Source organism: Capra hircus, chromosome 29, assembly GCF_001704415.2.
Source record: "Capra hircus breed San Clemente chromosome 29, ASM170441v1, whole genome shotgun sequence".
NCBI lineage: Eukaryota > Metazoa > Chordata > Mammalia > Artiodactyla > Bovidae > Capra > Capra hircus.
The window spans coordinates 21,947,754-21,964,311 of NC_030836.1; the positions used below are offsets into that span (position 1 = coordinate 21,947,754).

The 16,558-nt window shown below is 38.0% G+C and overlaps 1 protein-coding gene across 3 annotated transcripts in view; it reads right to left on the reverse strand.

The window, feature by feature from the left end:
• The window catches only part of ANO5 (anoctamin 5), a 95,662-nt gene that overhangs the window by 43,619 nt on the left and 35,485 nt on the right, over positions 1–16,558 (reverse strand). For all 3 annotated transcript variants that reach the window (XM_018043541.1, XM_018043540.1, XM_018043539.1), the window contains 3 exons: positions 15,549–15,833; positions 8,804–8,917; positions 3,808–3,923 (listed from right to left, as the gene is read on the reverse strand). In XM_018043541.1, the coding sequence (XP_017899030.1) occupies positions 3,808–3,923; positions 8,804–8,917; positions 15,549–15,833 (515 nt within the window). The remainder of the gene's footprint in view (positions 1–3,807; positions 3,924–8,803; positions 8,918–15,548; positions 15,834–16,558) is intronic.

The window sequence follows — 16,558 nt, forward strand, 5'->3', positions numbered from 1 at the left end:
CTACAGCCCATGGGGTTGCAAGGAGTCAGACACCACTGAGTGACTGAGCATGTGTGATACACGTAGCAATGACAAACGTTTTAATAATATTAATATTTTTGGGACAAGTAGATCTATCCTTTGAATAGAAAGTGCATATTTAACTCTATAAGAAACTGTCAAAATTGTTGTTTCAAAGTTGCTATACCATTTTCTATCACCATCACCAACCTTTGAGATTTCAAGTTATCCCACATCCCTAACAGCCCTTATTGATGCCAATCTTTTCAATGTTAGCTATTCTAGTGGGTGTGCAGTGGCCAATGGCATTTTAATTGTTATACCCTTAGTGAATAAAGATAGTGTACAACTCTGGAGAGTTCCTTGGAGTGCAAGGAGATCAAACCAGCCAATCTAAAGGAAATCAACCCTGAATATTCACTGGAAGGACGGTTGCTGAAGCACCAATACTTTGGCCACCTGATGCAAAGAGCCGACTCATTGGAAAAGACCCTGATACTGGGGAAAACTGAAGGCAAAAGGAGAAGGGGGCAGCAGAGGATGAGATGGTGAGATAGCTTGACCGACTCAATGGACATGAACTGGAGCAAACTGCAGGAGATTGTCGAAGACAGAGAAGCCTGGACTGCTGCGGTCATGGGGTTGCAGAGAGTCACAACTTAGCGACTGAACAGCAACAACATCTTTGGACATACTTACTGGCAATCCATAAACATATTTCTTTGCTGATAAATCTTTTATAATCTTTTTTTATCCATTTTATTCTTATCATTGAGTCGTAAAAGTTCCTTAAATATTTTGGATAAAAGTCCTTTACTGATATGTGTGTTGTGCAAGCATTTTCTCCAGCCTATGGTTTGCTCTTTATTTCTGTAATAGTGTTTTTTAAAGAGCATACATTCTAATTTTTGAAATTAAATTTATGTTTTTAAAACTGTGTTTTTTGCATTTTATCTCAAAAGTCCATGCCTAACTCCAGACCACAGTTTTCTCCTATATGTTCTAGAAGTTTTGTAGTTGCAGTCCTTATAATTAGTTATCTATTTCAAGTTAGTTTAAATTTTTATACAGGAAAGAATCAAGATTCATGCTTTTCATGTAGATAGCCACTTGTTTTACTATCATATTTTGAAAGGACTATGCTTCCGCCAATGAACAACAGGCACTTTTATTGGAAATCTATCTATCTATACATATATGGATCTATTTCAGGTCTCTCCTTTTATTAAATATTTTTTTGGAAATAATTTTTAATATAGAGGTAAAGTTGCAAGAATAATTCAAATAATACCTATGTACCCTTTAATTCTTTCATTATAAATAAAATATTATTCCACTGCATTTTACCTCACTTCATATATTACCCCATATATATGTGTGTATGAACTTCCCTATAGCTCAGATGGTAAAGAATCTTCCTGCAAGGCAGGAGACCAGGGTTTGATCCCTGGGTCTGGAAGATCCCCTGGGAAAGAAAATGGCAATTCACTCTAGTATTCTTACCTGGAGAATGCCATGGACAGAGGAGCCTGGCAGGCTACAGTCCATGGGGTCACAAAGAGTCAGACACAACTAAGTAACTAACACACACATGTGTGTGCGTGCGTGTGTGTGTGTGTGTGTGTGTGTGTGTATACACACTGTCCATGGGGATTCTCCTGGCAACAATACGGGAGTGGGTTGCCATGCCCTACTCCAGGGAATCTTCCCGACCCAGGGATCAAACCCAGGTTTTCCGCATTGCAGGTGGATTCTTTACCGTCTGAGTCACCAGGGAAGCCTAAGAATACTAGAGTGGGTGGCTGTATATATATATTTGAATTACTTACAAATAAGTAGTTTGAATACGTACTTCATGGTCCTTTACCTTAAATACTTTATTGTCTATTAGCAAGAATAAGGATACTGTCCTACATAATCACTGAGAAGCAACCTTAAGGATAGTAACTGCTTTCTGCAATTCCTTTCTCTGTGATAACATGGTGTTTTCTTTCCTGTCTTTTTTATTTACTTGGTTAAACACTTCACACCTACTCATTAATTCTTTACATAAATTTTGTTAAAATTTTAACTTTATTTTAAAGATTATCTCATTACTGAAATGGAAAAGCAGTACAATTTGCTATAAATGAAAAGCTATAATATGATGAAAAACTTTTAAAAGTTATTTTTAAGTTAGGTGCTGCTATCTGATGAAATATTTGAGCTTCCACTTTGTTCTAAAAGAAAATCAGAAAGTGCTAACAAGGTACTGATCTTAGATGTAATGTGTTTGTCTATATCAAAGGTTATAAGTATACACCTTTGGGGAATATTTATAGCAGAAATATCTGTAGACAGCTAAGTACTCTCAATATATTTTCAACAATGTAAAATATGTAAGCCTCATTCTGACAACCTTGCTTATTTGGAAGTATACTATGAAAACATTCTCTGAAAACAATGTCTGCAAATGTTCTTAACAACACTGACTGTAATAGCGAAAATTTGAAACAGCCTAATCTTTCTCCAAAGAAAAATAGATAAAAGAGTTATGCAAAATTTATAATATGGTACTCCATGTTCTGTTAAAAAGCAGAAGATAGATCTGGGTGCATTCACAGGCAAGTATATGAGCAATACATTATTTAGTGATAAAATCTTAGCAAACAAGTAAGTAAAGATTCCCATGTTCCAGGAAAAAAAAGTTTGTGTATGTATGTTGTTTTACATGCACATAAAAATAAAGCTGAATGGCTATCACCAAATCAAGCACAGTTACTTTGGTGGAGCTTAAGGGAGGTGGAATTTCACTTAAAACTTTGCACACATCTTTATTGCTTAGAATTTTTTCAGACACATGTCCTACTTTTATAACTTAAAAAATTAAATGACTACTAATCAGGACAACTAAAATATCCATCCAATGAAGAGTTCATATAATGATTTACAGAAACCATTTTTATATACTAGCTGTCTTTTACTTATTCTTAAAATTTTCCCCTCTTATTTGCCTTTAATGAAACTATTGGAATAACATTTCAGTTGACTTGCATATACACATCCAAATCGGTCTTATGAAAAAGAGGCTGTGATGCTGTGCAAGCAGAGCAGTTAAAACATAAATCATTGAGTAAAAATACCATGACCAGGGGTTCTGTCATCTGATTGGTTCTTTATTGAAACCATAGCAGGAGTCTCCTAACCCCCTGTATGTATGTAGTATTGTTATGGTGCAAAGCAAGAACCTGCAACCAGAGTCTTCTTGCAAAGTGAATGAAACTAAGAATTGAAATAACAGAACAACTGCCTTCACAGCTGAGATAGATATATACAAACTATATACAGCTTTTCTGTTATCTTCTAAATTCCTGGACCCAGAGAAAAACAAATGAACAAAAAATAAATATATTAAACACTAAGTGCTAACCCCATTCTAAAAAACATACATATATCATTTAATTATCAAATAACCCCAAAGGGAAAGCACTATTGTTATTCCTATTTTACATGTGAGTCTCCTAGAGGTTAAATAACTTGAACTTGTTTATATGTTTCTAAGAGAAAGAACTTGGATTTGAACCTAATCTACCTAAAAACTAAGGCCTAACCTCTGAACCATCGAGCTATCTCTGCATAGTGGTTAAAACTATTCTCACAACAGTGTTTTTCTCACAAATGAATGACTAAATGATAGTTTAGATACAAAACTGGGCAGATGGGAAATACAGTGGGTGAAAATAGTAAAAAGAATGGAATGTGATGCCATTGTGAACAAAAAGGACATAATCAAGTTTTAACCAGTTTGAATTTGTGTAAGAAACTTACCTAATCAAATTAAAAGGCTGCTCCTTGTAAAAATAAGAAAACCGAGCCCAGTTCTGGTAGAGTATGTTCCTTTGATTGACAGGATTAGGAGGTTCTGATGCCTTCCAATATTGACCCTACAGTAGGCAAGAAGAAATTACTGAACAGCAAAACAAAAGACAAAGGATAATGAAGGAGCACTGCTTTTATAAGAAGGCGAGTGAATAAGGCAAATGTTCTTTTTCATTTTTCAATTTGGATTTTCATATTCCATCTATGTAAATTACTGCATCATTTAGTACATTACAGGCTCCCCTGATAGTTCAGCTGGGAAAGAATCTGCCTCCAATGCGGGGGACCTGGGTTCAATCCCTGGGTTGGGAAGATCCCCTGGAGAAGGGAATGGCTACCCACTCCAGTATTCTGGCCTGGAGAATTCCATGGAGGGTATAGTCCATGGGATCGCAAAGAATTGGACACGACTGAGCGACTTTCACTTTCACTTTAGTGTATTATAGAGTGTAGTATATTTGTTACACTCTGTAACAAATGAAAATAACAGTGCTTTATTTATTAAATTCTCACACCGGGTTATCTAAAACCACAAGTGGAAGCCTAGGGCTGGTTTAACTCAAGCTGCTCCTTTGATGTGGAATGCTCCTTTCATTCCTACTCAAGCTCCAACAGTCATAGCTTAGGGATTCCTACAACTATAACTGGCTGGGACTTTGAAAACATGCTGACTTTTTAATTTTATTGATGAAAAAAACAACCTCAAGCAAAGTTAGTGAATGATCCAAAGTCACTGGCTATCACTGATACTCATTTCCCCAAAAAACTTAATTAAAATATATAAAACAGACTTTTAGCACTTCAGTTCAGTTCAGTTTAGTCGCTAAGTTATACCAGACTCTTTGGGACTCCATGGACTGCAGCAAGCCAGGCTTCCCTGTCCATCACCATCTCCCAGAGCTTGCTCAAACTCATATCCATTGAGTTGCTGATGCTATCCAACCATCTCATCCTCTGCTCTCCCCTTCTCCTCATGCCTTCAATCTTTCCCAGCATCAGGGTCTTTTCCAATGAGGCAGTTCTTCACATACTGAAGCATATTGGAGAACATAAGCATACTGGAGCTTCAGCTTCGTCATCAGTCCTTCCAATGAGTATTCAGGACTGATTTAGTTTAGGATTGACTGGTTGGATCTCCTTGCAGTCCAAGGGACTCTCAAGAGTCTTCTCCAGCACCACAGTCCAAAAGCATCAATTCTTCAGCTCTCAGCTTTCTTTATGGTTCAACTCCCACATCCGTACATGACTACCGGAAAAACCATAGCTTTGACTAGACAGACCTTTGTTGGCAAAATAATGTCTGTACTTTTTAATATGCTGTCTAGGTTGATCATAGCTTTTCTTTCAAGGAGCAAGTATCTTTAAATTTCATGGCTGCAATCACCATCTGCAGTGATTTTGGAGCCCAAGGAAATAGTCCGTCACCGTTTCTACTGTTTCGCCATCTATTTGCCATGAAGTGATGGGACCAGATGCCATTATCTTAGTTTTTTTGAATGTTTAGTTTTAGCTAGCTTTTTCATTCCCCTCTTTCCCTTTTATCATGAGGCTCTTTAGTTTCTCTCCTCTTTCTGCCATAACAGTGGTGTCATCTGCATATCTGAGATTATTCATATTTCTCCCAGCAATCTTGATTCCAGCTTGTGCTTCATCCAGCCTGGCATTGCACATGATGTACTCTGCATATAAGTTAAATAATGGTGACAATATACAGGCTTGATGTATACCTTTCCCAATTTGGAACCAGTCTGTTGCTGCATGCCTCGTTCTGTTGCTTCTTGACCTGCATACAGATTTCTCAGGAGGCAGGCAAGGTGGTCTGGTATTCCCATCTCTTTAGGAATTTTCCACAGTTTTTTGTGAGCCACACAGTCAAAGGCACTTCAGAGCCTCAACATTATTTCACATATAAGTTCCTCCCCCATTTTTAGGTACCAAGTAGCCTTATTATTGTTGTTTAGTTGCTAAGTTGTGCATGGATTGTAGGCCACCCGGCTCTTCTTCCCTTCGGATTTCTCAGGCAAGAATACTGGAATGGGTTGCCATTTCCTTCTCCAGGGGAACTTCCCCACCAAGGGACTGAATCATGTCTCCTGCACTGGCAGGTGGGTTATTTACCACTGAACCACCAGGTAAGCTCCAAGTAGCCTTATTTATATAAAGTTAATTAGGTTTTAGCAGAGCTCTGCCTAGGGCTTCTCTGATGGTGCAGTGGTAAAGAATCTGCCGTGCAGTGCAGAAAATCCAGGAGACACAAGCTTGATCCCTGGGTTGGGAAGATTTCCTGGAGTAGGAAAAGGCAACCCACTCTAGTATTCTTGCTTGAAAAATTCCAAGGACAGAGGAGCCTGGTGGGCTACAGTCCATGGGGTTACAGAGTGTGGGACCTGACTGAGTGCTGAGTACCGATGCAGAGCACTATCTATATATATTTGTTCAATGTTGTTTCCTTAACTGTTTGCCTAGAAAAGCAAACTGCTGAAGACAACATGGAGCAAACACCTAATTTAAAATTAAACTCACATGACAAGGTATAAAATTTTATATCATTCAGATTCCAACTTTCGTCTCCTGTAGCTAGTCCTACTGAATCTTGAGAAATGACAAAGAAAAAAGAAAAAAGTAGCCTATTTGGATATCTTATTAAAAAAAAGAGTTTCTTTAAAGCACATAAGGGAAAAGTCTAGTACCTAAATCTGTATTGAGGAGAGAATAAAGAAAAAGAGGTAAAAATTAACAGTAAATGATAGCTCTCTCTAGCAACAGCCTAGTAAGACTGATTTTCTAGAGAGCATGGAGGACTCTACAAGAAGGCTAGATGTATGGATTAAAATTGCTGGTTACTGAAGACAGTTTGATAGTTAGAAAAGAATCAATGCCCTGAAAACAAACAATCCTCAAAATCTTTGAGGGAAAAAAAAAAAGCAACTTCCTGGTGGCACAGTGGATAAGGATCTGCCTGCCAAAGAAGAGGACAGCCCTTTGATCCATGGTCCCCGAAGATTCCACATGTCATGGAGCAACTAGGCCCACGTGGCACAACTTCTGAGCCCATGTGCCGCAACTACTAAAGCCCACAAGCTACAGTGCCCACAAGCCACAACTACTGAGCCTGTGCGCAGCAACTGCTGAAGCCTGCATGCCCAAGAGCCCACACTCTGCCGTGACTACCCCATGTGTTGCAGCTACTACAGCCTGGGCACCTCGAGCCTATGCTCTGAAACAAGAGAAGCTACCGCAATGAGAAGCCTGTGCCCTGCAACAAAGGGTAGCAAAGGGTAGCCCCCACTTGCCACAACCAGAGAAAGCCTGTTTACAGCAAGAATGACCCAGCACAACCACAAATAAATATAGATAATATTTTTTAAAAAGATGAAAGTCAATGAAACTCTTGATTTTTCTGCTTGCTAGGAACTGAAAATATTTTTTAAAATCTTCACAAAAAAAAAAATGAACTCATTGGTGAAGAAAGACGTACAAAGACTGCATTGCAAAGTGTTTATTAAACTACTATAGATCTCTCTACTTGATCAAATGTCTTGGCATTGTTTAAAATACATAATCCCCTAGAAGTTCTTGGGCCCAGGGGAAAGAAATATGTGTGTGTGGTGGGGGGTATGCGGGGAGTTTCTCTAAAACAAGTTAAATTCACCTCAATTGATACTTGTATTGAGAATTGCCACTCATTGCGGAAAATTCCTCTATACCCTTGTAGCTAACATAGAAAAGATAATCAACTAGCTAATGTTGAACAGACTTAGAGTCAACAGCTAACTCTTGAATAAATATTGACAGAGAATAGCTGAAAAAGAGAGAGGTTGCCTTTGGGCTTTTGGAAACCATGAGAGCAATATAATTTTCAAAAACATGGGCAATGATTAAGATGCCACTTGTTTAAACAGAAATACCTAATTCTTCTATATTCTAAAGGTATGTGTTTATCAAAAAGAGATCATCATCAAAAAGCCTTTAAAAGTGTGGAAGAGTTAAACAGGAACAAAGGAAAGCAAAGCTCCAGGAAATGATCCTTAAGTAGTTCACATGAATTTAGCCAAATGATGCCTGCTGATAACTGATAACAGGTGATGAAATTCAAACACTAAATATCCAAAAGGAAAGATTTCTCTCAGATACCCCCAGAAACTAGGCTGTCTTGGTTGACAAGTCAAGCTGTAGGTTTGGGTGAATGGTTGCATGATCTAAATGTCACTTCTTTGTTGAACTCAACATGATCTGCCAGGCCCAGGGAATCCTTCCGCACAATCGCAGTTATTTGAATCTTTCTTATGGACTGAAGTCTTTAGCTTGTTTTGCATTTGCATTTATGCTTTACTTCCCAGAAATTCCTAGCCTGTGAGCCTGGATTCATGGTGTGTTCCAAGAACACCTAACAGGATGCTCTGCAAAGATGCATGTTCTGTTGCTCAGTCATGTCTGTCTCTTTGCAACTCCATGGACTGCAGCCCACCAGACTCCTCTGTCCATGGAATCTTTTACACTGTAACCAAACCCAACTGTACATTTGATGAATGAATTCAAGAATGCATGCAATTTAAGTCCTTCACAACTTCAAAAGTTTACAAGTATGAAAAGATCTGATGAATCTGAATATAAATTTTCAAAAGCTATGTTCTAAAATGTTCTTTTATTAATAATATAACGTCCATTTTCAATATGGGTTCTAAAAAAAACTCATGTGCACATGTAAAGATGTTTTAATAAATTTCCATTGAAACCTCAATGTGGAGAGGTTTTAACTATGTGTTTTAGCATAGTTCTCAGCTTGGACCTAGGGAATCCAAGGGATTTTCCCCAACGTAAGTGAGATTAAGCAACCTGTCATGAAAGAGGAAGCAAATGGAAGATTCTGTCTCCAAACAAGTAAGCCTCTGAATGTGGGAAAGCAAAAACAGGCTCAGTATTTCTAAACCAAGCATATACTTACATCATGGAGTGGAAAGGCAGATGAGTAAGTGTTAGAGTTTAGCAGTCTTTCAATGCCAAACCTTTTCTTCCCATCCTCCATGCCAAAAGGACACCGTGAGAGAATATAATAAACCTATGAGGTAAGCATAGATACACCTTTCAGAAATGTATGCTTTCCACATTTTTCAAAATCACAATTTAACTTTTTCTCAGGAGAAGGGCATAGCAACCCACTCTAGTATTCTTGCCTGGAGAATCCCCATAGACAAAAGAGCCTGGCAGGCTACAGTCCATCGGGTTACAAGAGTCAGACATGACTGAGCGACTAAACACACACACACACACACACACACACACACACACACACACACAGAGTTTTTCTCAATGCAGATACAGACTCTGGTAATGGAAGGAATCTTTCCCTTGCTGTTTGGGGGAAGATGCAGAAGGTGGGGTTGTGTAGAGTTATAGGTACCGCACCTCCTGGGTATGAGAGCTCCTTATTCCCTCAGGGAGAGGGAGAATGGCTTATAACTTATTTTTTCTTCTCATGTCCCAAGCTCCTCTGGGAGTTCTTTGTACCAGAATTGATAGTATAATTGGGGCTTTAAGTTGGAGTCTAATATCACTGCCCCTAACAGTTGAGTTAGGGTAATAGGGAGCAGAAGTGACACGTGGCCAAGCTGTCTCGAATGCTTCCTAATTCATTACTCTGATGTTTTATACAGGGCCTTTTCCTAATATTAACACAAGATGATGAATTTATTAACTCAAGAAGATCATTCCTCTCTATAAAACTACTATGGGATCATTTACATATTTTTATCAGTCTTATCCTTTATAAAACTCTATATTTTCCTTGGGCTGTGTTCTTGTATATTTGTCAATTCAATCTCATCTGTTTTTTGTCTTTCAGAAACTTTTCAAAATTTCTGCTTTTCTGATTTTGGCCTTTTTCACACTGTGTAGGTCTATTTCTCTTCCCCTCACATTTTAAACATTTTATTACCTAAGGAATTGCTGATTGCAAGGTCTGTCATCCTTGAATCTTTATCTAATCTGGTTATTCATTTTAACGGCTGTTTAATACTTACATCTTGATAAATAAATGATAATTTATGTGAGGTAGTTTTAATTTTATAAATAATGTGATAAATATTAGCTATTTTACATACTTTGGATTATTTCCCAAGGAAAGATTCACCAAAAAAGAACTCTATATTGGGGAGCTAACAAAGTGGAATTCTTCCAGATATTAAGACCTATGATAAAGCTATGTTAATAAATACAGCATGGTATTGGCAAATAAAAACAAATTTAGACTTAGGAAAGACTTTAAAGGATTATAGGAAGAGGATGAGGCAGACTACTGCAATAGAGAGATATGGGAACATGGAGAAGTAAGCCAGGTTCAGGAAGTGTCTTTCTTTGTGTTAAGGAAGGGCTAGTCTACATGTCAACATTGGCTCAGGTTATGGGCACATCAAAGTTTAGGGTCTTTGGGGGAAGAAAGAAGTCCAACTGAAGTTTGGTAACTCACCTGGTAAGTACTTTGTTTCACAGGATTGATGAGGATAAATAGTTCAGATAACAATTTATGAAACATAAGAGGACTATGGAAGGCCTGTGTTTAAACTTTATGATCCTAAAGTAATAACAAAAGGGAAAACTATAAGGGTAAGCATCGATCTGAAAGTATAGATCTCAGTCACAATAAAGAATTCAATTTTGCTATCCGCTATAACACTGATGAACCTGAAAGATAGTACGCTAAGCGTAATAAGTCAGAGAAAGACAAATATGCAGAATATGATACCTATAATCTAAAAAAAATGAAATGAATGAATGTAACAAAACAGAAACAGATTCAGAGAGAACAAACTAATGGTCATCAATAAAGAGAAGGATGGTGGGAGGGGTGAGATATGGAGAATAAGAGGAGATACAAACTGTTATATGCAAAATGAATAGGATACATGGATATATTAGAGAGCACAGGGAATATAACCATTTTATTTTATCATTTAAATGGAGCATGACCAGTAAAACTATTGAATCACTATGTTGTACAAAAAAAGTGTCTAGGATATAGTAAGCGCTATTTAAATATTAGTGCTATTGAAATATCAGACTAGATCTGATAGAGTGCCTGATGAACTATGGAATGAGGTTCGTGACATTGTACAGGAGACAGGGATCAAGACCATCCCCATGGAAAAGAAATGCAAAAAAGCAAAATGGCTGTCTGGGGAGGCCTTATAAATAGCTGTGAAAACAAGAGAAGTGAACAGCAAAGGAGAAAAGGAAAGATATAAGCATCTGAATGCAGAGTTCCAAAGAATAGCAAGGAGAGATAAGAAAGCCTTCCTCAGCGATCAATGCATAGAAATAGAGGAAAACAACAGAATGGGAAATTTCTCTTCAAGAAAATTAGAGATACCAAGGGAACATATCATGCAAAGATGTGCTCGATAAAGGACAAAAATGGTAAGGACCTAACAGAAGCAGAAGATATTAAGAAGAGGTGGCAAGAATACACAGAAGAACTTTACAAAAAAGACCTTCACAACCCAGATAATCATGATGGTGTGATCATTCACTTAGAGCCAGACATCCTGGAATGTGAAGTCAAGTGGGCCTTAGAAAGCATCACTAAGAACAAAGCTAGTGGAGGTGATGGAATTCCAGTAGAGCTATTTCAAATCCTGAAAGATGATGCTGTGAAAGGGCTGCACTGAATATGCCAGCAAATGCGGAAAACTCAGCAGTGGCCATAGGACTGGAAAAGGTCAGTTTTCATTCTAATCCCAAAGAAAAGCAATGCCAAAGAATGCTCAAACTACCACAAATTGCATTTATCTCACACATTAGTAAAGTAATGCTCAAAATTCTTCAAGCCAGGCTTTAGCAATACGTGAACCGTGAACTCCCTGATGTTCAAGCTGGTTTTAGAAAAGGCAGAAGAACCAGAGATCAAATTGCCAAGATCCACCGGATCATCGATAAAGCAAGAGAGTTCCAGAAAAACATCTATCTCTGCTTTATTGACTATGCCAAAGCCTTTGACTGTGTGGATCACAATAAACTGGAAAATTCTGCAAGAGATGGGAATACCAGACCACCTGACCTGTCTCTTGAGAAACCTGTATGCAGGTCAGGAAGCAACAGTTAGAACTGGACATGGAACAACAGACTGGTTCCAAACAGGAAAAGGAGTACATCAAGGCTGTATATTGTCACCATGCTTATTTAACTTCTATGCAGAGTACATCATGAGAAATTCTGGGCTGGAAGAAGCACAAGCTAGAATCAAGACTGAGGGGAAAAATATCAATAACCTCAGATATGCAGATGATACCACCCTGATGACAGAGGGTGAAGAGGAACTAAAAAGCCTCTTAATGAAGGTGAAAGAGAAGAGTGGAAAAGTTGGCTTAAAGCTCAACATTCAGAAGACTAAGATCATGGCATCTGGTCCCATCACTTCATGGGAAATAGATGGGGAAACAGTGGAAACAGTGTCAGACTTTGTTTTGGGGGGCTCCAAAATCACTGCAGATGGTGACTGCAGCCAGGAAATTAAAAGATGCTTACTTCTTGGAAGAAAAGTTATGACCAACCTAGATTGCATATTCAAAAGCAGAGACATTACTTTGCCAACAAGGTCCATCTAGTCAAAGCTATGGTTTTTTCTGTGGTCATGTATGGATGTGAGAGTTGGACTGTGAAGAAAGCTGAGTGCTGAAGAATTGATGCTTTTGAACTGCGGTGTTGGAGAAGACTCTTGAGAGTCCCTTGGACTGCAAGGAGACCCAATCACTCCATTCTAAAGGAGATCAGTCCTGGGTGTTCATTGGAAAGACTGATGCTAAAGCTAAAACTTCAATACTTTGGCCACCTCATGCAAAGAGCTGACTCATTTGAAAAGACTGATGCTATGAGGGATTGGGGGCAGGAGCAAAAGGGGACGACAGAGGATGAGATGGCTGCATGGCATCACCGACTTGATGGACATGAGTTTGAGTGAACTCTGGGAGTTGGTGTTGGACAGGGAGGCCTGGCATACTGCGACATGGGGTCGCAAAGAGTCAGACACAATTGAGCGACTGAACTGAACTGATTTAAATACTTGCTATTATTAACAGTAATAGTATTTTAAGGAAACTCAAGACTATTTAGCACATTTGAAGTGTCACTGTTTTAAGTATATACTTGCAAATATGACTGAGAAATATACAAATTTGGATACACGCATTTGGTATATGTCAAAATAGTAAGAAAGAAAGACAGAAAGGAAGGAAAAAAGAGAGGGTAAAGAAGGATGGAGGGATGGAGGTGGGAACGAAAGAACAGACATTTCCCTGGTGCCAAATCTTAGAGCATTTCCTTCAGAGACTTATGATTATAAATTCTTTTTCTCTTCTCTCAGAGATGTATGCAAATCCTTTTAAAAGCTAAATAAACTTTTTGCCAGTTCTCTAACTCAGGAGTGTTTTTCTTAAGTTTTCTAGGAACCATCTCTTTCAAATGAAAACATCAAGAAAGGCGGCATCGCTGTTTCCTTGTCTCTATATGGGAGTGTATTCTAGGCATCTGGTCCCAAGTTGTAGCTATCTGCTTCACATAGAGATATGAGAAGCTTTATTATTATGAACACTTCAATTAGTAGATGAACTTAGAATAAATTATGTGGCAAATAGTACAGCCAAGCCTAACAGAGGGGTCATCTGTGAAATACACATTGTGAGGCTCAGATATCATGATGAAGATGCTTTGAAAAGTATGAAATCCTGTACCAATGAAAGATGCTCTTGTAACACTGTACAGTTTATATATATATACATGTACTACAGTGTTCCAGTTGAAGGTAGGAAGGAAGGGTCTTTTCTATATCAATTTTCCAAATAACTTCCTGAATAGAGCAAGAACAATATTGCTCCATTATGCAGGAGGGGAAGTTGTTGAGTTTTAATGCTGAATTAACCCAATGTATAGCACTCGTGACAAAAAAACAAGTAAAGTTAAACGAGTACTGACCTTTCTATACCTGAACAAGTTACTAACTTATTCCTATAAATTCAATCGCCTATTGCTAGCAATATTTTAAAGCATTTACAGTTTACAGAGGGCTTCATGTACACTTTTTCATTTGATCTTTCCAATAACGCTAGTCTTTACCATTCTCTGTTTTAAGACAGATTATCTTGTTTATAAAGTAGACTTGGGAATTGAAATCTGGCCTTCTGATTTCAGGCCATGTGCTCAACATCCCCTTAAATGTTGCCTCTTAGATCTGCTGTTCCTGCTACTGGTGCTTTTTAATCCAAGTAAGACAAGGGAGAGAACATTTAGTTTGTTGATTTGCATTTTTATTTAAATTCTAGGTATTACATTTTGTTTAATATTCCTGTCAGTGAATTGTTCAAAAACCAGATCTAGGGACTGGAAGAATGACTATTTCAAAATCCTTCTTAGACACTTAGGAGTGGTGAATCTAAAGGGAATGAAGTCTCTCATTCCTCAAGGAAAGAGTAAGTAATCTCAAGAAGAGGACTCTTGTCATTGTTAGAACCCTGGTGATTTCATTAGTAGGTAACAGATACGTAGTAACAAAGTAAGAGATGCATAGTAACAAAGAACCTGAATTTTTTTCCTCTAAAGTCAGATCAATAATAATACGATCTCACACTTAGTAAATCCCTCATGCATTCCAGAAACTATTCAAAGTCATTCACACCTTAACTCATTTAATTCGCAGGGTAACCTATGAGGTAGGCATTACTCTTATTTTAACAAGAAGAAACAGGGGCAAAGAAATGGTGAGAGATTTTTAATGAGAAATTTAGATTCTAGGACTACAACCGGAGAGGAAATATTATCATAAAAAAGACTGAAAATGGTTTTAAATGAAAGGAAAAAGCTCTGATGTTTCTCAAATGCTGCCTATTGTGGACAAAATAAAATAATGCCTTCCATTTCAATAAACAAAGAATGTTGCCTGCCCATTAACTACTGCAGCCATGCCACAATGGGGAATTCAGGAGAGAGAAAAGCAGGATACAGGTCCTACATAGTTAAGAGGTATATCAAAGGAATAATATCAACACCCCAGACTCCTCAATCTTCCCATACCCAGAAAAGCACTAAAATTATTAACTTGAGATATCTGCATTTTGTGATTAGCAGTAATCTTTTAATGCTCCATTACATGTTTGTTTGTTTATTTGTTTTCTAGCAAAAACTCCTTTTTATCCTGGGTCCTCCATGACCTCTTTGCAACAGTTCCTCAGAGGCTATAGTCTATGACAATGTCCCTGAATAAAACATAATTCTCAACATTTAGGTTGTGCTTTTTTTTTTCCAGTCAACACCATATATACAGAAATTAAAACACTTCATTTCCATTTGGAATGACCAATATTTCTCCTAATATGCACTGAATATATAAAACCAAAGGCTAAAATTATAGAATGATTTTACAGAAATCTTACAACATCAAAGTCCTCTAGGTCTTAATTAAGTAATTTCCCCAGTATTGCATGAGGCCTCTTTGCTATATTCACACTGTCAACTATTCACTTTTAAACAATTTGAGAAGTAGGGAGGTTGACAGGGTTCTGTGGTCCAAGATGGACATTCAAATCTGCCCAATATCGTGGAACACATCAAAATTTACACAGAAACACCTTGTAGTCATAGTATTGCACATATACACATATAAAAGCACACTTGAAGGGATGTACCCAAAGGTCTTCTCTACCTACAATTCTGTTTCTTGATGAGGATGGAAAGAAGCTTGACTCATCTTTAATGAGGAAGAGCTCTTGCCGATGTCTGCTGAACTGAACAGTGAAATAATCCGGAGTAGGATGCTTCACGCCCCTTGGGAGCTTCAGAGGCTCAAGCATACAACTAAAAGGGGTTCTGTCAGCTGAGGGAATATCACTCTCCTTAACAGGCATTTTGATTCCCAACACTTCGGCATAAGTAACTAACACCTCCCAAGGGGCATGGATCTTGACAAAGTAAGTCCTTCCATCTTCGGAGTTCTGTATAAAATGGAGGTAAAATAGTGGAAAGATTACTAAATTGATTAAAGAAAGAAAATTTTTACAAAACCTCAAATTAAAGATGTCACACCATTCTCAATTTTTTGAAAAATTTCAGCAAAATTTCTAGAAAAGTAATGCTTAAAACAGTGGTACATACCTTCTTCTTGTTTAGTTGCTCAGGTGTATCTGGCCCTTTGTAACCTCATGGACTGTAGCCCACCAGGCTTGTCAGTTCATGGGATTTCCCAGGCAAGAATACTGGAGTGGATTGCCATTTCTTTCTCATATATATGTATATGAGATACATACGTGTGTGTGTGTGTGTGTGTGTGTGTGTGTGTGTATATGTATAATATGTGGGTTTTCCTGGTGGCTCAGTGGTAAAGAATCTGCCTGCAATGCAGAAGGGGCACAGGTTCAATCCATGGGTAGGGAAGATCACCTGCAGAAGGAAATGCCAACCCATCCCAGCATTCTTGCCTGGGAAATCCCATGAACTGACGAGCCTGGTGGGCTACAGTTCACTGGGTTTCAAAAGAGTCTTGGCAGCTAAAAATAGCAACACACACACACATACACACACACACACACATGTATATACAAACACATTATTCATGTGTGTGAGAAAGGAAGAGACATAGAAAACAAAGCGAGAATTTTTTTAAAAATATATTTCAGGGTCAATGTACACTAGCCTGATATCCATAGAAACACATGCGGTT